General features: G+C 41.3%; 2 protein-coding genes and 1 long non-coding RNA gene across 3 annotated transcripts; all 3 read right to left on the reverse strand.

The window, feature by feature from the left end:
- Positions 1 to 2,238, reverse strand: vgll1 (vestigial like family member 1). The gene is made up of 4 exons (XM_058650270.1): positions 1,949 to 2,238; positions 1,499 to 1,701; positions 1,026 to 1,388; positions 1 to 446 (listed from the first exon to the last, which is right to left on the reverse strand). Exons 2-4 carry the CDS (start codon positions 1,686 to 1,688, stop codon positions 409 to 411), a joined length of 591 nt encoding a protein of 196 aa, XP_058506253.1. The 5' UTR covers positions 1,689 to 1,701; positions 1,949 to 2,238; the 3' UTR covers positions 1 to 408.
- A 177-nt stretch (positions 2,239 to 2,415) lies between these two features.
- Positions 2,416 to 14,992, reverse strand: adgrg4a (adhesion G protein-coupled receptor G4a). The gene is made up of 27 exons (XM_058650269.1): positions 14,580 to 14,992; positions 13,519 to 13,619; positions 13,363 to 13,421; positions 13,134 to 13,191; positions 12,894 to 12,916; positions 12,592 to 12,740; positions 11,772 to 11,834; positions 11,510 to 11,593; positions 10,880 to 10,965; positions 10,730 to 10,800; positions 10,613 to 10,640; positions 10,477 to 10,499; positions 10,255 to 10,397; positions 10,031 to 10,160; positions 9,308 to 9,414; positions 8,389 to 8,605; positions 8,127 to 8,292; positions 7,483 to 7,626; positions 6,870 to 7,007; positions 6,727 to 6,772; positions 6,494 to 6,597; positions 6,003 to 6,124; positions 5,569 to 5,837; positions 5,141 to 5,246; positions 4,482 to 4,762; positions 3,240 to 3,341; positions 2,416 to 3,150 (listed from the first exon to the last, which is right to left on the reverse strand). Exons 1-27 carry the CDS (start codon positions 14,986 to 14,988, stop codon positions 2,999 to 3,001), a joined length of 3,381 nt encoding a protein of 1,126 aa, XP_058506252.1. The 5' UTR covers positions 14,989 to 14,992; the 3' UTR covers positions 2,416 to 2,998.
- A 93-nt stretch (positions 14,993 to 15,085) lies between these two features.
- Positions 15,086 to 15,626, reverse strand: LOC131472815 (uncharacterized). The gene is made up of 3 exons (XR_009242130.1): positions 15,522 to 15,626; positions 15,300 to 15,410; positions 15,086 to 15,200 (listed from the first exon to the last, which is right to left on the reverse strand). It is a non-coding gene; the product is annotated as an uncharacterized LOC131472815 (long non-coding RNA).
- Between the last annotated feature and the right edge of the window lie 242 nt (positions 15,627 to 15,868).

Raw genomic sequence — 15,868 nt, forward strand, 5'->3', positions numbered from 1 at the left:
CAGATATTAACATCACAATTTATTCATTTTAAAGAGGTTCACAATGTTATTACGTAATACTGGTCTAGTTGCTGGTGTAGGTCCACTAACAGAAGTGAAGTGCCCGGTGAGATACAAGAAAATGCCCTTTATCCAACTCCACCGCAAAAGAGAGCAACAACATAGACAGCGCTCTGAGTACAAGAGGAATGACAGAGTCGAAGAACAGGTTTGTCAAAACCTTCTTTCAGAAGGTTGTTCCAGTTAGTTACATGCTGAGGTGCTGAGGTCATTCCTCCAACAAATGGAGAGAGAGACAGATTTCTCCCTCATCAGTTCTCATTTGACTCTCAAGCCCGCTGTTGTAATGTGATTTGTCTCGTGTGGTGGAAACCATTCTCTGTCTCTGCTACTCCAGTTGCTCTCTCTTCAATACCAGTATAAATCCTTCTTGTCCAGATGGCGTTCTGATAGAGACAAAGAGAAAGTGATTTGTGAACTGAAGCAGCTGCTTTCAAGCATGGAGAGCAACATTTAAATTCAATACCACTCGTGGAATAGAATGTATAGATCATTTTTCACACACAACATTATCAAAACAAAATAAAATCCAAGCACTCACATTTATTCTTTACAAATACAGAACTCCAGGTTAGATTCTCTGTCTACTGTCTAATGATAAAAGCTTACATAATGTGCAAAACTGATCACTTTCTATCCTTAACTCTGAATCAGGTGCAAAGTGGCACGTTATTCTTGCTTTAAAGTGAAGAAGTGGCGGCGTCGACGCTGCTTTATATGCACGGCGACCATCAAAGAATATGAATGTTAATTTGAACGCGTAGTAAATATGACAAGAAACTGTTGACTTTTGAGATTTCGTACTTTACTTGGAAGGACACAGGTGTGCATAATGAGGAAGTGTTATTGTTGACAGTGTTCCTGTGATAGCTTAAAGATGAAGTCTTATCTTAAACACTGAACACAGGATTCTGTGGATGTTATAACAACAATTTCAACATATGCACTGTAAGCTGCAGACTTACCAGGTTCAAATCCGACAGCAGGATCCACAGACTCTCTGAACCCAGGGGGCACCGTCCAGCTGGGAAGCAGTTCTGGCTTGGAGCTGGAGGCCATGCTGGGTCCCATCTCACTCCTGTCACTGTGCAGCAGGTTGAGCAGAGACGTGGCATATTGCTGTCCAGTGAGGCTCAGCCCTTCTGTGGACAGGGAGTACGCAATGGACGGCAAACCTGGGCCGTCAACCGCCCTGGTGGGGAACGAGTGCCACGACCCAGAGGGGGCATCTTCTGCAGGGCCAAACGTCAGGAGACGACCTGGTCCTGGAGCCGCCTGTGACTCTGTGTATGTGTCAAGAGCACTGGACTGACAAGAGTTGGTGTCCTCTGCAGGGGACAAAGACAGAAGTCAAGGATGAATGGAACTTAATGTTGTTGTTTTTTGAAGTCAGTTAGGTCACACACTTTTTATTTATTTATTTATTTACTTTGCTCACCAATTTTGACAGTTTTACGGATTCTCTTTGTCTTTGCTACAGGAGCCTTGGCCTTGCAGACTTTACTGAGAGCACGGGTGAAGTGAGCGTCCACCATGGTGTTTATGTCGCCCTGGAAGTAAGTCAGGATGACACAGCGCGAATGCTCCTCCACCTTCACAGCTCTCGGGCTATCTGTTTCGTCCTCCATGGGTCAGTCGTGACTGAAAACCAAAAGAGAGCACACCAGACGCCTCGTAAGTGATGCAGATTTCCTTTTCACCTGTTGATCAATAGTATTTTAAACCAAAATCCCCCCTGAATGACTTATGTGAGGCTGACTGTGTTTGAAGAAGACTGATTAAGATGTTCAAAAACTGCACAATGAGTAATTGGACAATGAGTTATATAGCTTCAATGAACGTACTTATTTGTGTTTTCCATATATTATCAGTAATTTGCTTCTCTTACCTGACCTGATGATTGACCGGCGAGGACCAGGCAGTGTGTTCTTGCATTGACCGGTTGATCAAAGCAAAGACGAGCAGCAGCAGCAGCAGCCGAGATTTAGTAACGAAATCTCACCTGCGTTCAGCCTAAACACCCGAGTCATCGAAGACATTCAAAGAACCAAGTGATTGTTTCGTTTCTTTTCTTTCCTCTTAGAGACAAAACATCTCACTCTCAGATCCTCCAGATGTACTTGGAGTGTTCGACTGGCTGAGGGCGTGTGATGCTTCATGGACACAGACAGCTATGAGCAGAATGTCATCCAGCGAGTTCCTCCAGAAAGTGAATGACACCTTATTAAAACATTCCTCAGTCACTCTGTGAAAAAGCTGTTCAACAGCAGCTCGGAACTGATTTTCCCGCTGGATGCATCTTGCGTTTATAGAGCATTTTACAATCAGCATTAGGAATATGGACTTACTGCAACATAAATATAAAGCATCTTGAGCTTTAATGCAATATAGCACAGACATGTTACATCATCACAGATTTCTTTTTAATGGCAGATCACCTCAGAGTAATGACAGCAGATCAAGGTGTTGTTTTATTGTAACATTCAGTGTCTAGTTTTTGTTTCATAAATGTGCAAAATTGTATATATTCAAGCAAAAAAAACAACACACAAATAAGATTCATTGTTGAAAGGTAAATTAATAAAAACAATACTTCATTACTTAAAGGAAAAAGAGCCAATATTCCAAAATATTTTAGACATTTTATAAATTAAATCTTTTTCTGCTTGACTTCCATTTCCCTGGAAAGCTGTTATAACTTTAAATGAATGACATCCACTAAGTATTTTTTACAAACAAAAATCATTATTTTTCCAATTATAAGCTCAACAGTTATATATTAAAAGCAGTCCATCTCATGTGACTTGTCTATATATGGTTTTACACTTTCAAAAAAATAAAATAAATAGCAGCCCGTCTCAGAGATGGAGCAGCTCATCCTTTATCCTCACAACGTTTGTGAGAGCGCACAAACGTTGATGGGCCATGTAAAGGCTGCTCATGCCCTCTGGTGGTGATGATTCGCTGCTGAGTTTGTAGAGAAGTCAGAGACCTTCCTCGTAGAGCAGGTGTTGTTAGAGGCGACTGTGTCAGAGTTGATGAGATTGTTCTTTCTGCAGTGGCCACCCACTGTTGCAGAGCGGCTCCAATCTGGCAGAAAACGAGAGAGAATGAAGAATCATACACTGTTTAAATGCCTCTTCCCATCATGTCGCACAAGTGTTTCATTTTGCAAGTACCTGAGTAATCACTGAGTCTGAAGGGTCCACAGCACAAGTGCATTCTCCACTGTTTCCTCACATTTTCCTTCATTAAACAGTGGAACACAAATACAAAGAACCCTGCGACACAGGAGCAAACAGAGCAAACAAAGTCCTCTGTCATTATATTGATTCTATTTATATGAAACAGGCCATCAGATTAATAAATAACGCAGGATATAGAGACCACACAAATGAACTCTTCTTACAAATACAAGCTCTAAACTGTCTGGTTTGATTCAGTTTAAAACAATATTATTAATATTCAACGCAAGACATCTTACTTCCAAATAAAATAAAGAAATTGTTTTCAGATTGAGGAGGGGGGACCAAATCTAAAAATGCATTCTGTCAGAACATAGTCATTAAATTGAGTTGTGTGTAACAGAAATGGGGTCTGTCTATCTATCTATTTATCTATCTAGATAAATAGCTAGCTAGATACCTAGCTAGAGCATAAACACTACTATAGCTCTAGCTAGCTAGAGCTAACTAGCTAGAGCTATAGTGTTTATGTTTCTTAGTAGGGTTTATTTTTATTTTAGTGTTCAGTTTGACTGTTAACTCCACTCTTGAAAGTGGGCCTAGCTTCAGGCATGGGTTTGAGGGATGAGGGGCAAAGTAGCTAGCTAGAGCTAGCTTGCTAGAGCTATAGTAGTGTAGTAATAGTAGTAATGTTAGGGTTTATTTTTTAGAGTTCATTTTTTCTTAAAACATATTTTACATACTTACACTCAAACTATACATCATAGTTTGAGTGTGAAATATTACTGTTAACTGCACTCTTGAACGCGGGACTAGCCTGAGGCATGGGTTTTAGGGATGAGGGGCAAAGTAGCTAGCTTACTAGAGCTATAGTAGTGTTTATGTTTCTTAGTAGGGTTTATTTTTATTTTAGAGTTAATTTTTTCTTAAAACATATTTTACATACTTACTTAGAGCATAAAAACAGCGTTTATGTTTCTTAGTAGGGTTTATTTTTATTTCAGTGTTAATTTTTACTGTTAACTCCACTCTTGAAAGCGGGACTAGCCTGAGGCATGGGTTTGAGGGATGAGGGGAAAAGCGGCCACAAATATTGACAACACCACAGCTGTGAAACCATTTCGAGACCGTGGTGATATATGTATATATATACAAACAATCACAAAAACAACACCCTGTGCAGGGAAACATATGGGAAACTGTTCCCAAAAAAACATGTTAAAAATGAATGTTTACCCTGCAGAGTGTTGAAGATGGAGAACAGGTACATCATGACCACTTTGCCAGGGCCAAAGGAAAAGAAGCCCATTATCCATGTCAGGCCTAAGAGGACTGTGAGACTGGCCACCGCCCGCAAATCATGCAGGAAGCCACTGGTGTATATTGCGGTTGTATTGGACCTTAGTCGTCTGATCTGAATCAGAACCACAATGAACACAGAGATGTTGCACAACAGGATCAGGAGAACAAACGCCACCACGGTCACGTAGAAGAAGACGTCATTTTGCAGCCAGCAGCTGGAGGGGGGGAGAGAATTAGTCCCGTCATTTACACGTTACATGTTTGATGAACGCTGTCATTTCTGTTTGTTAATGTTTTGTGATTTTTCTCTGGTCCTTTAAGACCTGTATGCTTTTAATTACTCGTTTATATCTTCTCTCTTTTATTGCATAGACTCTCTGTCTTTTCATTTGTTTGCTTTTTTTGTTGTAGCGTTTTGCTCTATGTACTTTGTAAAGTTACCTCTGCTGTGTTATTTCCATTGCCCTGCCTTACCTTATTTTTTTTTTTTAGCATTTTTCATTCTAAAAACGCTTCATCAAGCACCAACACGATTTAATCTCACAATTTGTGAGATGGTGCACTCTAAATTTCAACTTTGGCTCAATTCTTACAACTGAACAGTGGTCTGATCCATGTTTTTAGCCTCTTCAGCCGCAGTGTCACCATAGGCATCTTTATCTATAGCCAGCACCAAACTGACGATGACCAGGGGAATACCTGAAAGTGAAAACACACACATGCACACATTACACATGACTGTTTTACCCATGTTCAGACACCTACGATAGTACATTTGAGGTCCAGAGTACAAAAAATAGCGATATCTAATGGTGAGGCTGCAGAAACACACAAACGCAAAAACAAACCCCTTCTTTTCCACAAAAACAGAATGATTCTTATTATAAAACGGCCATAAACATATGTTAAATGTACTGCTAAACACTGGACCTTTATATCATGTTTTCTGAAATAATTGGTCTGTTAATCATCAAGTACTTTTGTTAAATCAGTAAGTTTCGTGTGTCGTGTTCAGCCTCACCCCATCCTGCTGCGCAGAACTTGAGGATGTAGGAAGGGACATAGGTATTGAAGACCTTGACCAGGGCGAGGTACATGTGCACAGCCTCCAGGCCCATCCAGGTGAACGACGCGAGCAGAAAGTAGTGCAGCGCTGCACCCGTAGCAATGCACAGACCGTAGTTTGAGAAGGAGGAGAGCCAAGAGTCAAGGAGGAAGAGCAAGCTCAGCCCCAGCAGGGAGAAGGACAGATTGATGAGGATCTTGGATGGGTAGTCCCGACGCAGTTTTCTAAAATGTATGACAAACAATTCTTATTCAAGATATGTGACTTTTTTTTGGACAATAGTGTCATGATAATTTCCAGGTTTTCAAATCTAAAATATCTCAAACTGAACTGCTTTTGTTATCCAGGTCAAGAATGAACTTGTTTAATCGTACGACAACAGCACTCACTCAAATCCGAGGTAGGTGAGAAGAGTGATGCCCAGGAAGATGGAGGATATACCACAGCCGAGGTATGAGATCACAGTCAAAATGTAACTGTTCGCCTCGTCGATGGGGGTTCTGGACACATCCTGAAACACAATATACAAGCAGGAAGAGCATTTAAAAAATTGTTCCTTTAAATAACTCATTTGAAATTTAACTTGCTATTTATTTATTTATTTATTTATTTATTATTATTGTCATTATTGTTATTATTATTTATATGTTTGTACCTGGACAAGAAACTGTTTGGATAAATTGTCATGCCATGCTTTACAATTACATAACATTTGTTGGTTTTTCTTTGTTTTCATGGTGGGTTTATTAATAGCGTCTTGCGTCACTGCCATAAAGAATGTTATGTTGGCACATTACGCAGTTGTTTGTTCCCTGGTTTCATTTATATACATATATATATATATATATATATATATAAAAAAAGCGGATCCATGACTCACCAGGAGCACAGCGAAATGTGTGAGGTGATCACAGAGACAGCTGGTTTCATAAGACGAATCAGAGAAGGTTTCACAACCTTTACCGCTCCAACCACCCTGTCCACCTGACACACACACACAAAAAGATAAAACACACACATCATGATTGATTTAAAGCTCAGATGTCTAGAACCCTTGATTGAGCTCTCTGGTTCCCAAAACAACTACTGCATACTATCTGACGAGTCCCTCACCATTCTTTGCGAAATCCCAGAACATACATTGCACGCTGTCTTCTGGCTATGAAAGAGCGGGAGAAGTGACGATGATCTCAGAATAACAAACACAATCATTTCTTGTCACTGACGAATGGAGACGCAATACGACCTTTTCTCACCTGTTTGGGCTTGTTGTTCCTCAGGGTCACCAACACTCGATTGCTCAGGTCAATTACATGGCTGTTATTTATACTGGCTGATACTATGTAGGAGTTTAATGTGCAGCTGCTCTGTGTTGCATTAGTTATGTGTGGATCCTGTAAAAAACGAAATAAATGTGGTTATTTTAATTGTGCTGTCAATCACTGTAAGGGATAAAATAATGTTTTACTTGAGTCTTGATCAACAATATATGTTACACGGAGGAATGTAGATAATATCACATAATATCATTTTATTTAAACTGCAGATTATTTAATCTGCAAATGATGGGGGAAAAAAAGTAATACAAGATTTTAATTTTGATGTTTAACGTTTATTTGCTTTTACGGCGTTGAATTTGGGAAAAGTGAAAATTAGTGACCAAATAAAAGGGCAAACTGATCTAAGTCTATTAAACTTACAAAAAACAACGTGTAAAATCCACTTCATCACTTGTTACCTAGCAACCCGAATAAGTCAACGTAACTGTTGAGAGTTGTGCTACAGAGTTTACAGTCGCACATGGCCTATAAACACTGGCCATCAGCAAGGCATAAACACAAATGAGAGGGAGGAGTAAAATGAGAGTACCTGAAAAAGGTCCATTGTGCCGTGGAACTGGAACTGAACACGGGTTCTGCTTCCTCTGAAAAAGGACTGCAGCGCAGATGGCAGAGAGACTGTTGCAACTGTGTCTGGCCGTGACCCACTCGTGTAACTGTGGTTTAAAAAAGTCTGAAAAAACAAAAAATAATACTGTTGATAATATTACATTTATGTATCACAACATAATAATAACGAAAAATGGTTTCTGCCTGAAGCTCAATGTTCCGTGACTGCTTGAGGCCACATATTAACTGTGTTCCCGGCATGTTCAAGGACATTAAAGTTATAGAAACTGAACGGGGGGGGCACACAGTGGGACACGTGGCTAGCACTGTTGCCTCACAGCAAGAGGGTTGTTGCTGGTTTGCATACTGTGCCGGGGCCTTTCTGTGTGGAGTTTGCTCCCACGTGTCCAAAAACATGCAGAGATTAAGTGGATGCTCTAAATTGCCCATATGTGAGAGTGGATAGTTGTTCGCCTATGTCAGCGGGGATTGGCACCAGCAACCCTGCGACCCTCATGTGGAGGATAAAGCGGTAGACAATGGACGGTTTTAACATATTTTTGTGTGATGTGTGTGGATCACTCACCTTTGAGTGATCACCAGCTCGTACGTGTTTTGTCTTACCTGTGGAACCAGCAGAGGAGAAATTGAGGACACCCCAAAGGTGAGACCTTTGAAATTCTCCGCATCGGCATTGACCATGGAGATGGCCAGTGATGGCGCTGTTAGACTTTCAGATTCACTTTGGATAATCATATTGTCCCCCATTGTCTCTGTCAGGTTGAGGACCCTTTTGTCAGGCACAAAATAGATGTGCAAAAACAAGATTATGTAACTGTATTTTTGCATGTTTGAGACTCTCACTCCTCTCTCTCTCTCTACTTACACATTAGCCACTGGTCTCATTTCGGTTTTGGACAGAAGAATATCGGCAATGATGTTGACAATTTCAGAACCGACAGCAGGGTCGATGGCACTGATGTCAACCACCTCATTGAGCTTCGCCACCACCGATTTCAGCTCAGACAAAGACAGCTCTGGACTCTTACCCAACTGAACATCCACCAGGCTCTGAATTATTTCCACTACTTCAGCTGCGTTATCTGGAAATCAATATTGCCATTAATGCTTGTTGGTGTGTTTTGCAACATTGTTTTTTACAGTGAAGTATTGTTTTTAGTGGCTCTGTCTGTCTGTGCTTCCACACTTGCCAATATGACCAACAGAGGCCGCCAGAGGCTTGGAATGGGGTGAAGTCTGCCATCTCTGATTGCGTTGTTGTTTTTATTTTGATGCAAAAATAAATACAACTAGTCCAAATTGGCACGTTTTTTTTAGTTTAGTTTTTTTTTAACCTTCCTTTGGTTACTGTTGACTTTTTTTGTTCGTCTTGGTCTATAACATCTTCCCACCGAGTTCCGTGAAATTTGGTGGAACTCAATTTTGCCCGTGTTTCCACCTTAGGGTGCGCTATAGCAATGCCCAGGTCAAGGGAACTATGCCAATATTGCATTTTTGCGAGACCTGACTTCCATGCAAAGTTTCAAGAGTTTTTATGCACGTTAACCCCCTCAAAAATTACTGCTACGCTACGGATATAATCATAATCTGAAGGATAACAATAGGTTCCTCACACAAATTCGTGCCAGGAGCCGTTTCGGCCCCTGCCATTCGTGCTTGGGCCCTAATTACAGAAAAGGAGATGTTTCATGTCTACAGTGTTTGGTTAATGTGTTCCCTGAATGTTCCATTACTTACAGTATAACACAGTAGTCAATGAGACTGTACTTCACTTGTGTTCTTACCAGTCGTGACAGTGATATTTTCAAGGTCTGAAATGGTCACGAGTTGGTCACATCTGCTCATGTCAGGCTCAGCCCATCTGGTCGTGTCAGTTTCAATGTCTAACTCACTGAAAAGAGAGGAGAGTCACAGCGAGCACATGTTTCTGGCTGGTTAGCTTTTTACATAGGTCACATCTTCCCTGACAAACACTGTATCTTGTGACCTCGGCGTCAGTTGTTCCGCAACAAACCCCCCCTGCTTAATAAGCATCGATCCGATGCTTTACTCGGAAATCATAAAACTGATTACCTGCATTATGCGGCCATTACGCTGTGACATTGAAAACAAGTCTATCATTACACTAATAATTCCTTGATAGGAAATTGATTTTTTTTGTGCCTGAGCAGAAGGCTGGCAAGGGATTTGTGCGGATTACGACTGAGCTTGTGTGCAGAGTGGGAGGTCTGGATACGTAATTGAGGGAAGTATCTCATCTTGCTGAGCTGTCGCCATGGAGACAGATTGTTCTAACAAAGATGAACAGGCTCTGTGCCAATAAAGAGCACAGAGCGGTGCCGACACAGAATACACTGCATCGCCAACACGCTTCGGCCACAAAACAGTGAGAATAACCTTGTTTTTGTCTTAATAATAAGTCATTATGATATGAAAGAACACACTGCTCTATAACCGTGTAATAACCTGTGGTTTTGTGCTGTGTTTATGTCATAACAGCATCTTACCAAAGCCTGTAAGCTCTCTGTGCTTTTGGTTTTTTGCATCCCATGACCTGGGTGGCTTGTGGAAACGTCTCCGGCCAGAAGTATTCTCCGTAGATTGACGATGTAGTTGATTCTAAACAGCTCTCTGGCACTGAAAAGTGATAATCATAGGACAGAGTCTTTATTTTGCCACACTGTATCCCATAATAAGTACATCTTCCATTTGAGTTGGAAATCCTTCATACTTATGTGCCTGACGACCACGTCCTTCGTTTCAATCGTGACCGAGCCATTTTCATACTTTGAGGTCAGTGACGTGACAATGCCTATAAACATTTGCTCAAGGGATTTACTGCTGCAGTCCTGAATTTGGAAGATGCAGTAATATCTGTCGACGATGAAAACACACAATTAGCGCTACAGTTTGTGAATAAGGTAACGAAACAGATGGCGTGCAGGTCACCTACTGTTTCTGTTGAACACTGGGAATCTAGAAAGAAAACAGAAGGAGTATGAATTGTTTACGTAGGGGAATGAGAGGTAATGTGACTCATGAAACCATGAAATGATGCACAATGAGACCAAGCTGAGGCTCATACTCACTGTCCGCCCATTATTTTGGCCCATGTTCCTGTGAAATGTTGCACATGAACATGAACCAATCAGCGCTTTTACATGATTCCATATACAAAAATAAATAAAAAACCCTGTGCAACCCACCTGCTGTCTTTGTCCTTGATGATGAGATTCAGTACACGCATGGTGTTGTTCTTCTCTAGAGTGTCTTTCACCTTGTTGCCAGAGTATAATATACATTGAGTGGACGCAAAACAAATAGTTTTTAACTGAAAGTGTGTGAGAGTTGCTTACCCATTTAACAATGATCTCCTCCGGGTTTCTCGGGCTGCCTGTCATAGTTAAGTTCATATGAACCCTGAAGAAGGTATCTGGTCGAACTGCGGGGGATGAAAAGGCAGACGATGGGTGACAGTTCAAATGAACGGTGAATCACCCAGCCAGGAAACAGTTTATCAAAGAACATTGAGCTTTGTTTGTCCCTCAGACTCTCCGCAGAGTACAAGAAAGGACACGACCAATTGTTAAATTAACAGGAGCAGAGATGAGTCACCTCAGCCAGCATGTGGTCAGTGATTGTACAACGGTTATTCTGAGACATTTATTACAAAGAAACAAAACAAAAAACATGTGAAGTATTGATTGTTTGTTTCATGGCAGATGGCATCTGCGATGTTTTCGTCTTTCCTCGTCTTTCCTTTGCTTTCCCTGCCTCCAGATGTGGTCGTGCTTTGCATTATTCCGTTTTGTTTTTATGGTTTAAAAAGGCCTTTGAAAGCGGTTTCTAACAGTACGGAGTGGAGCCCACAGAAGCAGTGGAAAAACTAAGTCTAGTTTCAGTGCACTAAGATTCTGGAACATCTTACTCAGACACGCAAAGCTTTGCAAAAACAGCGAAAAGAAACAACAGCATGGTGAACTGACCCACAGTCTCGTTGATATCTGCTGGATCTCTTGTTGTCGACATGTCGGTGGGTGGAGCCGGAAGACTTTGAGTTGGACCTGGTTCTGTGAAATATATGACTTCATTGAAAGGAAAAAACATCCAAAAAATAATACGGATTTGGCTGCACATACGTAAAATAAAATACTACTCAAACGGTCTATCAAATTCCTCATGATTCAGACGTTCTGCAGAGGACCACGGCTGCTTATGAGCATGTTTCCTTCATACTTGCCTGCTTACCTAAAGTCGTTACACCAGTGCTAACTGTTGTTGGTGGTGGTTCAGTGACCGCAGGGAGTAACTCTGAAGAAAAAACAGAATGAAAACAGTAAAATATCCAGTGAATGTCAAATAATCAATGTGTCATTGCTCATTTCCTGTCATCTATTAAAGGCCATATTGTCAAATTGATGGACTGTAGATAAAGATGGACATACTGTAGTCTTCTGGCAGCACAATGAACCCCTGCTTTTAAGCCGGGAGAGTCATGATATCATTGACGCCACGACTGCTTTTACAACCAGACCTGTCCAGACGTGACCTGAAACCAGGCCTAGCTGTCCAGGGACGCTGTGATTGAGATCATTCATTCGTCAGGAAAGTGTCTACTGACGTTTTTTGAAGCCTCAAGATTTGCGATTTGTTGATGTTTTGCAAATGGAATTTGTGTGATACCAGCTGCCAATTACACTGGACTCCACCCATATTTGAAGAAGACCCACCCACCCAAACTAGTGATTGAAACCATTAACTCCTTCAGGAAACTGTTTAGTGACGTTGTAAATCAAGTGGAAAGTATAGCTGATATATTCTCATGGATTTCCATTTAAACTGACTTCTATTGTGCAACCAAAAGGCTCTCCACCTAATTTTTCAAATGGGGCAGAGTCGCCCCCTGGTGGGTTACTGCTACTTCTGTCCACTTTTCAGTGAATACGCAATAGTTGGGTCAACTGCGTGTAAATACACATCAATATGCTTTCAAGACAGCAATAACAGCATAGCCATTGTTTGACCGTCTTGTAACTGTACTGACGTGTTCAAAACAAAGTTAACATACCCACTGGATGTATGCTGATGCTCCCAGGGTCAGCTGTCAGATTGAGGAGGTTGTCAGTGAAGGTCAGACTCAGCAGTGCCGTGATGTTCGACTGAATCGCTTCCACTGCGGCCGCGGGAACCGCGGTCAAGTAGATTTCAGAGCTGAAACTGGGGGCAGGCCATAAATGTACATGTAAACTACTACACGTGTGGGGAAAATGTATGACTTGGTCCACATTTCACTGTGCTGTCATGCATCTACACTGCAATGATCTGTGATCTGATGACTTTTCAAGTTTGTAGATGTGGATTTCATCTTACCACATGCGACACGTTCTTGATCCCTGAAAACACAAATGTCTTGAATTAAAAAAGCTTGTATGGTTTCATTTACTCAATGGTAAATGGTTGGTCTTAGTCTGAACCTCAGCGCTCTCTCACACACATCATTCATTTTACTCTGAAAATAGCACTGTCTGCTCTCTAATCAGCTGGTATCTGAGGTTATTGCAGCTTTCTCTCCATGGAAAATCAAGCTAAGGACCCTCAACAGTGCTGTACCTGAGGCTGTTGAGACACATGTAGAGCCGCAGAATTATTAACCACATGGCAGTCGTGGCTGTATGAGAACACAGAGAACAAATGACTTACAGACACGTGTTTAAGATTGCAACCAGGTTCAAAAATATACTATTTAACCTAATGACCTCTGTCAATGTCATGAACATGACTAAGTATTGCGTCATTTTGCTAAAAAATGAAATAATTTTGCTGAGAAAGGTTGTGTTACCTTGGAGTCGACACGGAAATGTCATGGACAGCAATGTTGTGTGGCAAAATGCTCTGCAGCTGGTGATTGATGACAGAACGCAGGTAAATTCGTTGAATTCAAGGCAAATTTGACTGTTCATTTGATGTTATTGATAAGGTTTTGTTGATTTCATACCCAGTGTCTCAGTGTCACTTCCTCCACTGACCCTGGACATTCCCCAGTATCCGTAGTGGGAACAGCGTATATCCACATTTGGATTTTGTAGAAAGGCCATGCTAAACAACAACAACAACAAAATGAAAAAGGCTGCTTTAAAATGAGGAATTGTTCTATAGAGGAAATCGCTAACTGTGGAACTCAGAAAACGGAACACGAGCATCTGCCCACTCATTGCACTCTCACCTACTGTCGACTGTTTTACTGCAGCATGTGAGGAGTTTCATTTCTTAAATATAGACATTGTAGTATCAGTTGTCTTTGCCTCCTTAATCCAAATTTGAATGATGCATTTCTTGAGATAACAGCCCACGAGTCATATTTCCAAAATCAATGCACATCCCATGTTAGTCAGTCAGTCTGACATTTTATCTAATTTGAATGGGATCAGCATTCACTGATCTATTGCTGTTATTGCTAATAATATAGCATCTCAAATCAGGACACAGCACAAATGTATACATTCAAACGTAACTAGAACGATTATTTTCATAATTATCAATCTGTCAATCTGATTATTTTCTCGATTAATCGAGTCATCGTTTGCTGCGTAAGATGTCAGAAAACGTTTAAAAAAAATATCGATCAGGAAATAATGAGGTTCTCAAATGTCTTGTTGTGTCCACAAACCAAAATGATTCATTTTTAAATGATTTCTTTGTCATCTGGAGCAAAGACACCAGAAAAGATTCAAAATTGAGAAGCTGAAACGATCAGAAATCTTGTTTTAATCATGAAAAAAGCTTCAAACCGATTCATCGATGATCAAAATAGTTGACGATTAATTTAGTAATCGATTAATAATCGATTAATCAAGTAATTGTTTGACAATTGAACTGAAAGATGTACAGGTAACCGAACCTCCGATACTTTTCGAGGTTAACTGGTAGCTGCTACTTGTAGCTGTTTGTCTTCATCAAACTAGTTAGCGATATCACAATAATGGAGGAGAAAACTAAATAATCAAAAAAAAAAAGAAATCGTAAAATATCACAATTGCATTTTTTGTATCCACTCACCACAGTGTAAGCTGTCGTCAGGCAAAACAGGGCAAGTGTTCTTCCACTGCCGCAGGTCCCAGCTCACCACATCTCCATCTGCACAGCTCTGCTCCTGCAGATCTTCAGCGCTCCATACTCTGGACCACATCCCGAACCGACCGATGTCCCCCATCAGGCTATTCCAACTCTCTAAGTGCACGTCTCCATTTTGGCCTACAAAATGAGAGCCCCCCAAAGTCAGCGTGCCCCTTGGGGTCAGCTTCTGAGGTGAGCTTGGCGCCACATGGGCCTCATGAAGAATGGTCCCGTTGATGTAGATCTTCAGCCTACGAGCTGTGCCTGACCAGGTGAGACAGACCGAATACCATTTATTTATTTTGAGCTCCCATTCCAGGGTCCGTCTCGCTCCAAACAGCCACATCGTCATCTGTGTGCTTGTGCCCTGAAGTCCTAACTCTATATGTCTGAATCCCGGAGCTTTGTAGACAAAACCTGTCCACTGTGTTGGAACACTGCGGCGTAAGACCATGCACACACTCAGCTCACTGAGAGCTGGTATTGCAGCATCTGGTCGGAGCTGACACAAGCATGGACGGCTAAAGAATTGCACTTTTTTGCCCCACAGGCTGGTACCAGCAGCTGGAATCACAAGAGAAAAGACACAGATTTAATTGTTAGAATGTACCACACGATATTTTTGCCCTACCGTAAAACAACTGAGTTGGTTTGAAGTCTTACTTGAACCCAGGAGACACACTGACAGCTGTGTACACACACAGATGATCAGAATTGACCGGGAGTCCATGACGGCAGACAGAAACACAGGGCCGTCACTCAGGTGCTCAGCTGCTGAAAGGTGATCAAAGGGATATTTTTCAGCACCATTGTGTGAAGGAACAGGAAGTACTTGTATGTGTGTGTGTGTGTGTCCTCATAAATAAATAAATAACTCCAACCTACCATTGTCTCTGTCCTGCGATGATCCAATCCAGATTTTAAAGAAATGTGTGATTAAAAGGACATCAACACGAGTTCAGGAGACGCTGGCTGAGCCATGAGTGCCGACTGGTGTCACCTTATTTCTCTATAAGAAGACCTCCACGCCCTCCCTCTCTGGTTCTTTGAGTTACTCATTAATCACACGGCAATAAACATAACTAACAAGAGCGATAACGTTTGAAGCATGATTTTGTGAAACCTTTGGAATAAGTCTATCTTGAAGGTTCTCCCAGTGACATATTGAAGCATTTATGCTCAGTCTGTAAAAAAAAAACCTGGGTTTTCATGGTGGTCGTTTCAGTAGCTTA

The sequence above is a fragment of the Solea solea genome, chromosome 14 (assembly GCF_958295425.1).
Source record: "Solea solea chromosome 14, fSolSol10.1, whole genome shotgun sequence".
Lineage (NCBI taxonomy): Eukaryota > Metazoa > Chordata > Actinopteri > Pleuronectiformes > Soleidae > Solea > Solea solea.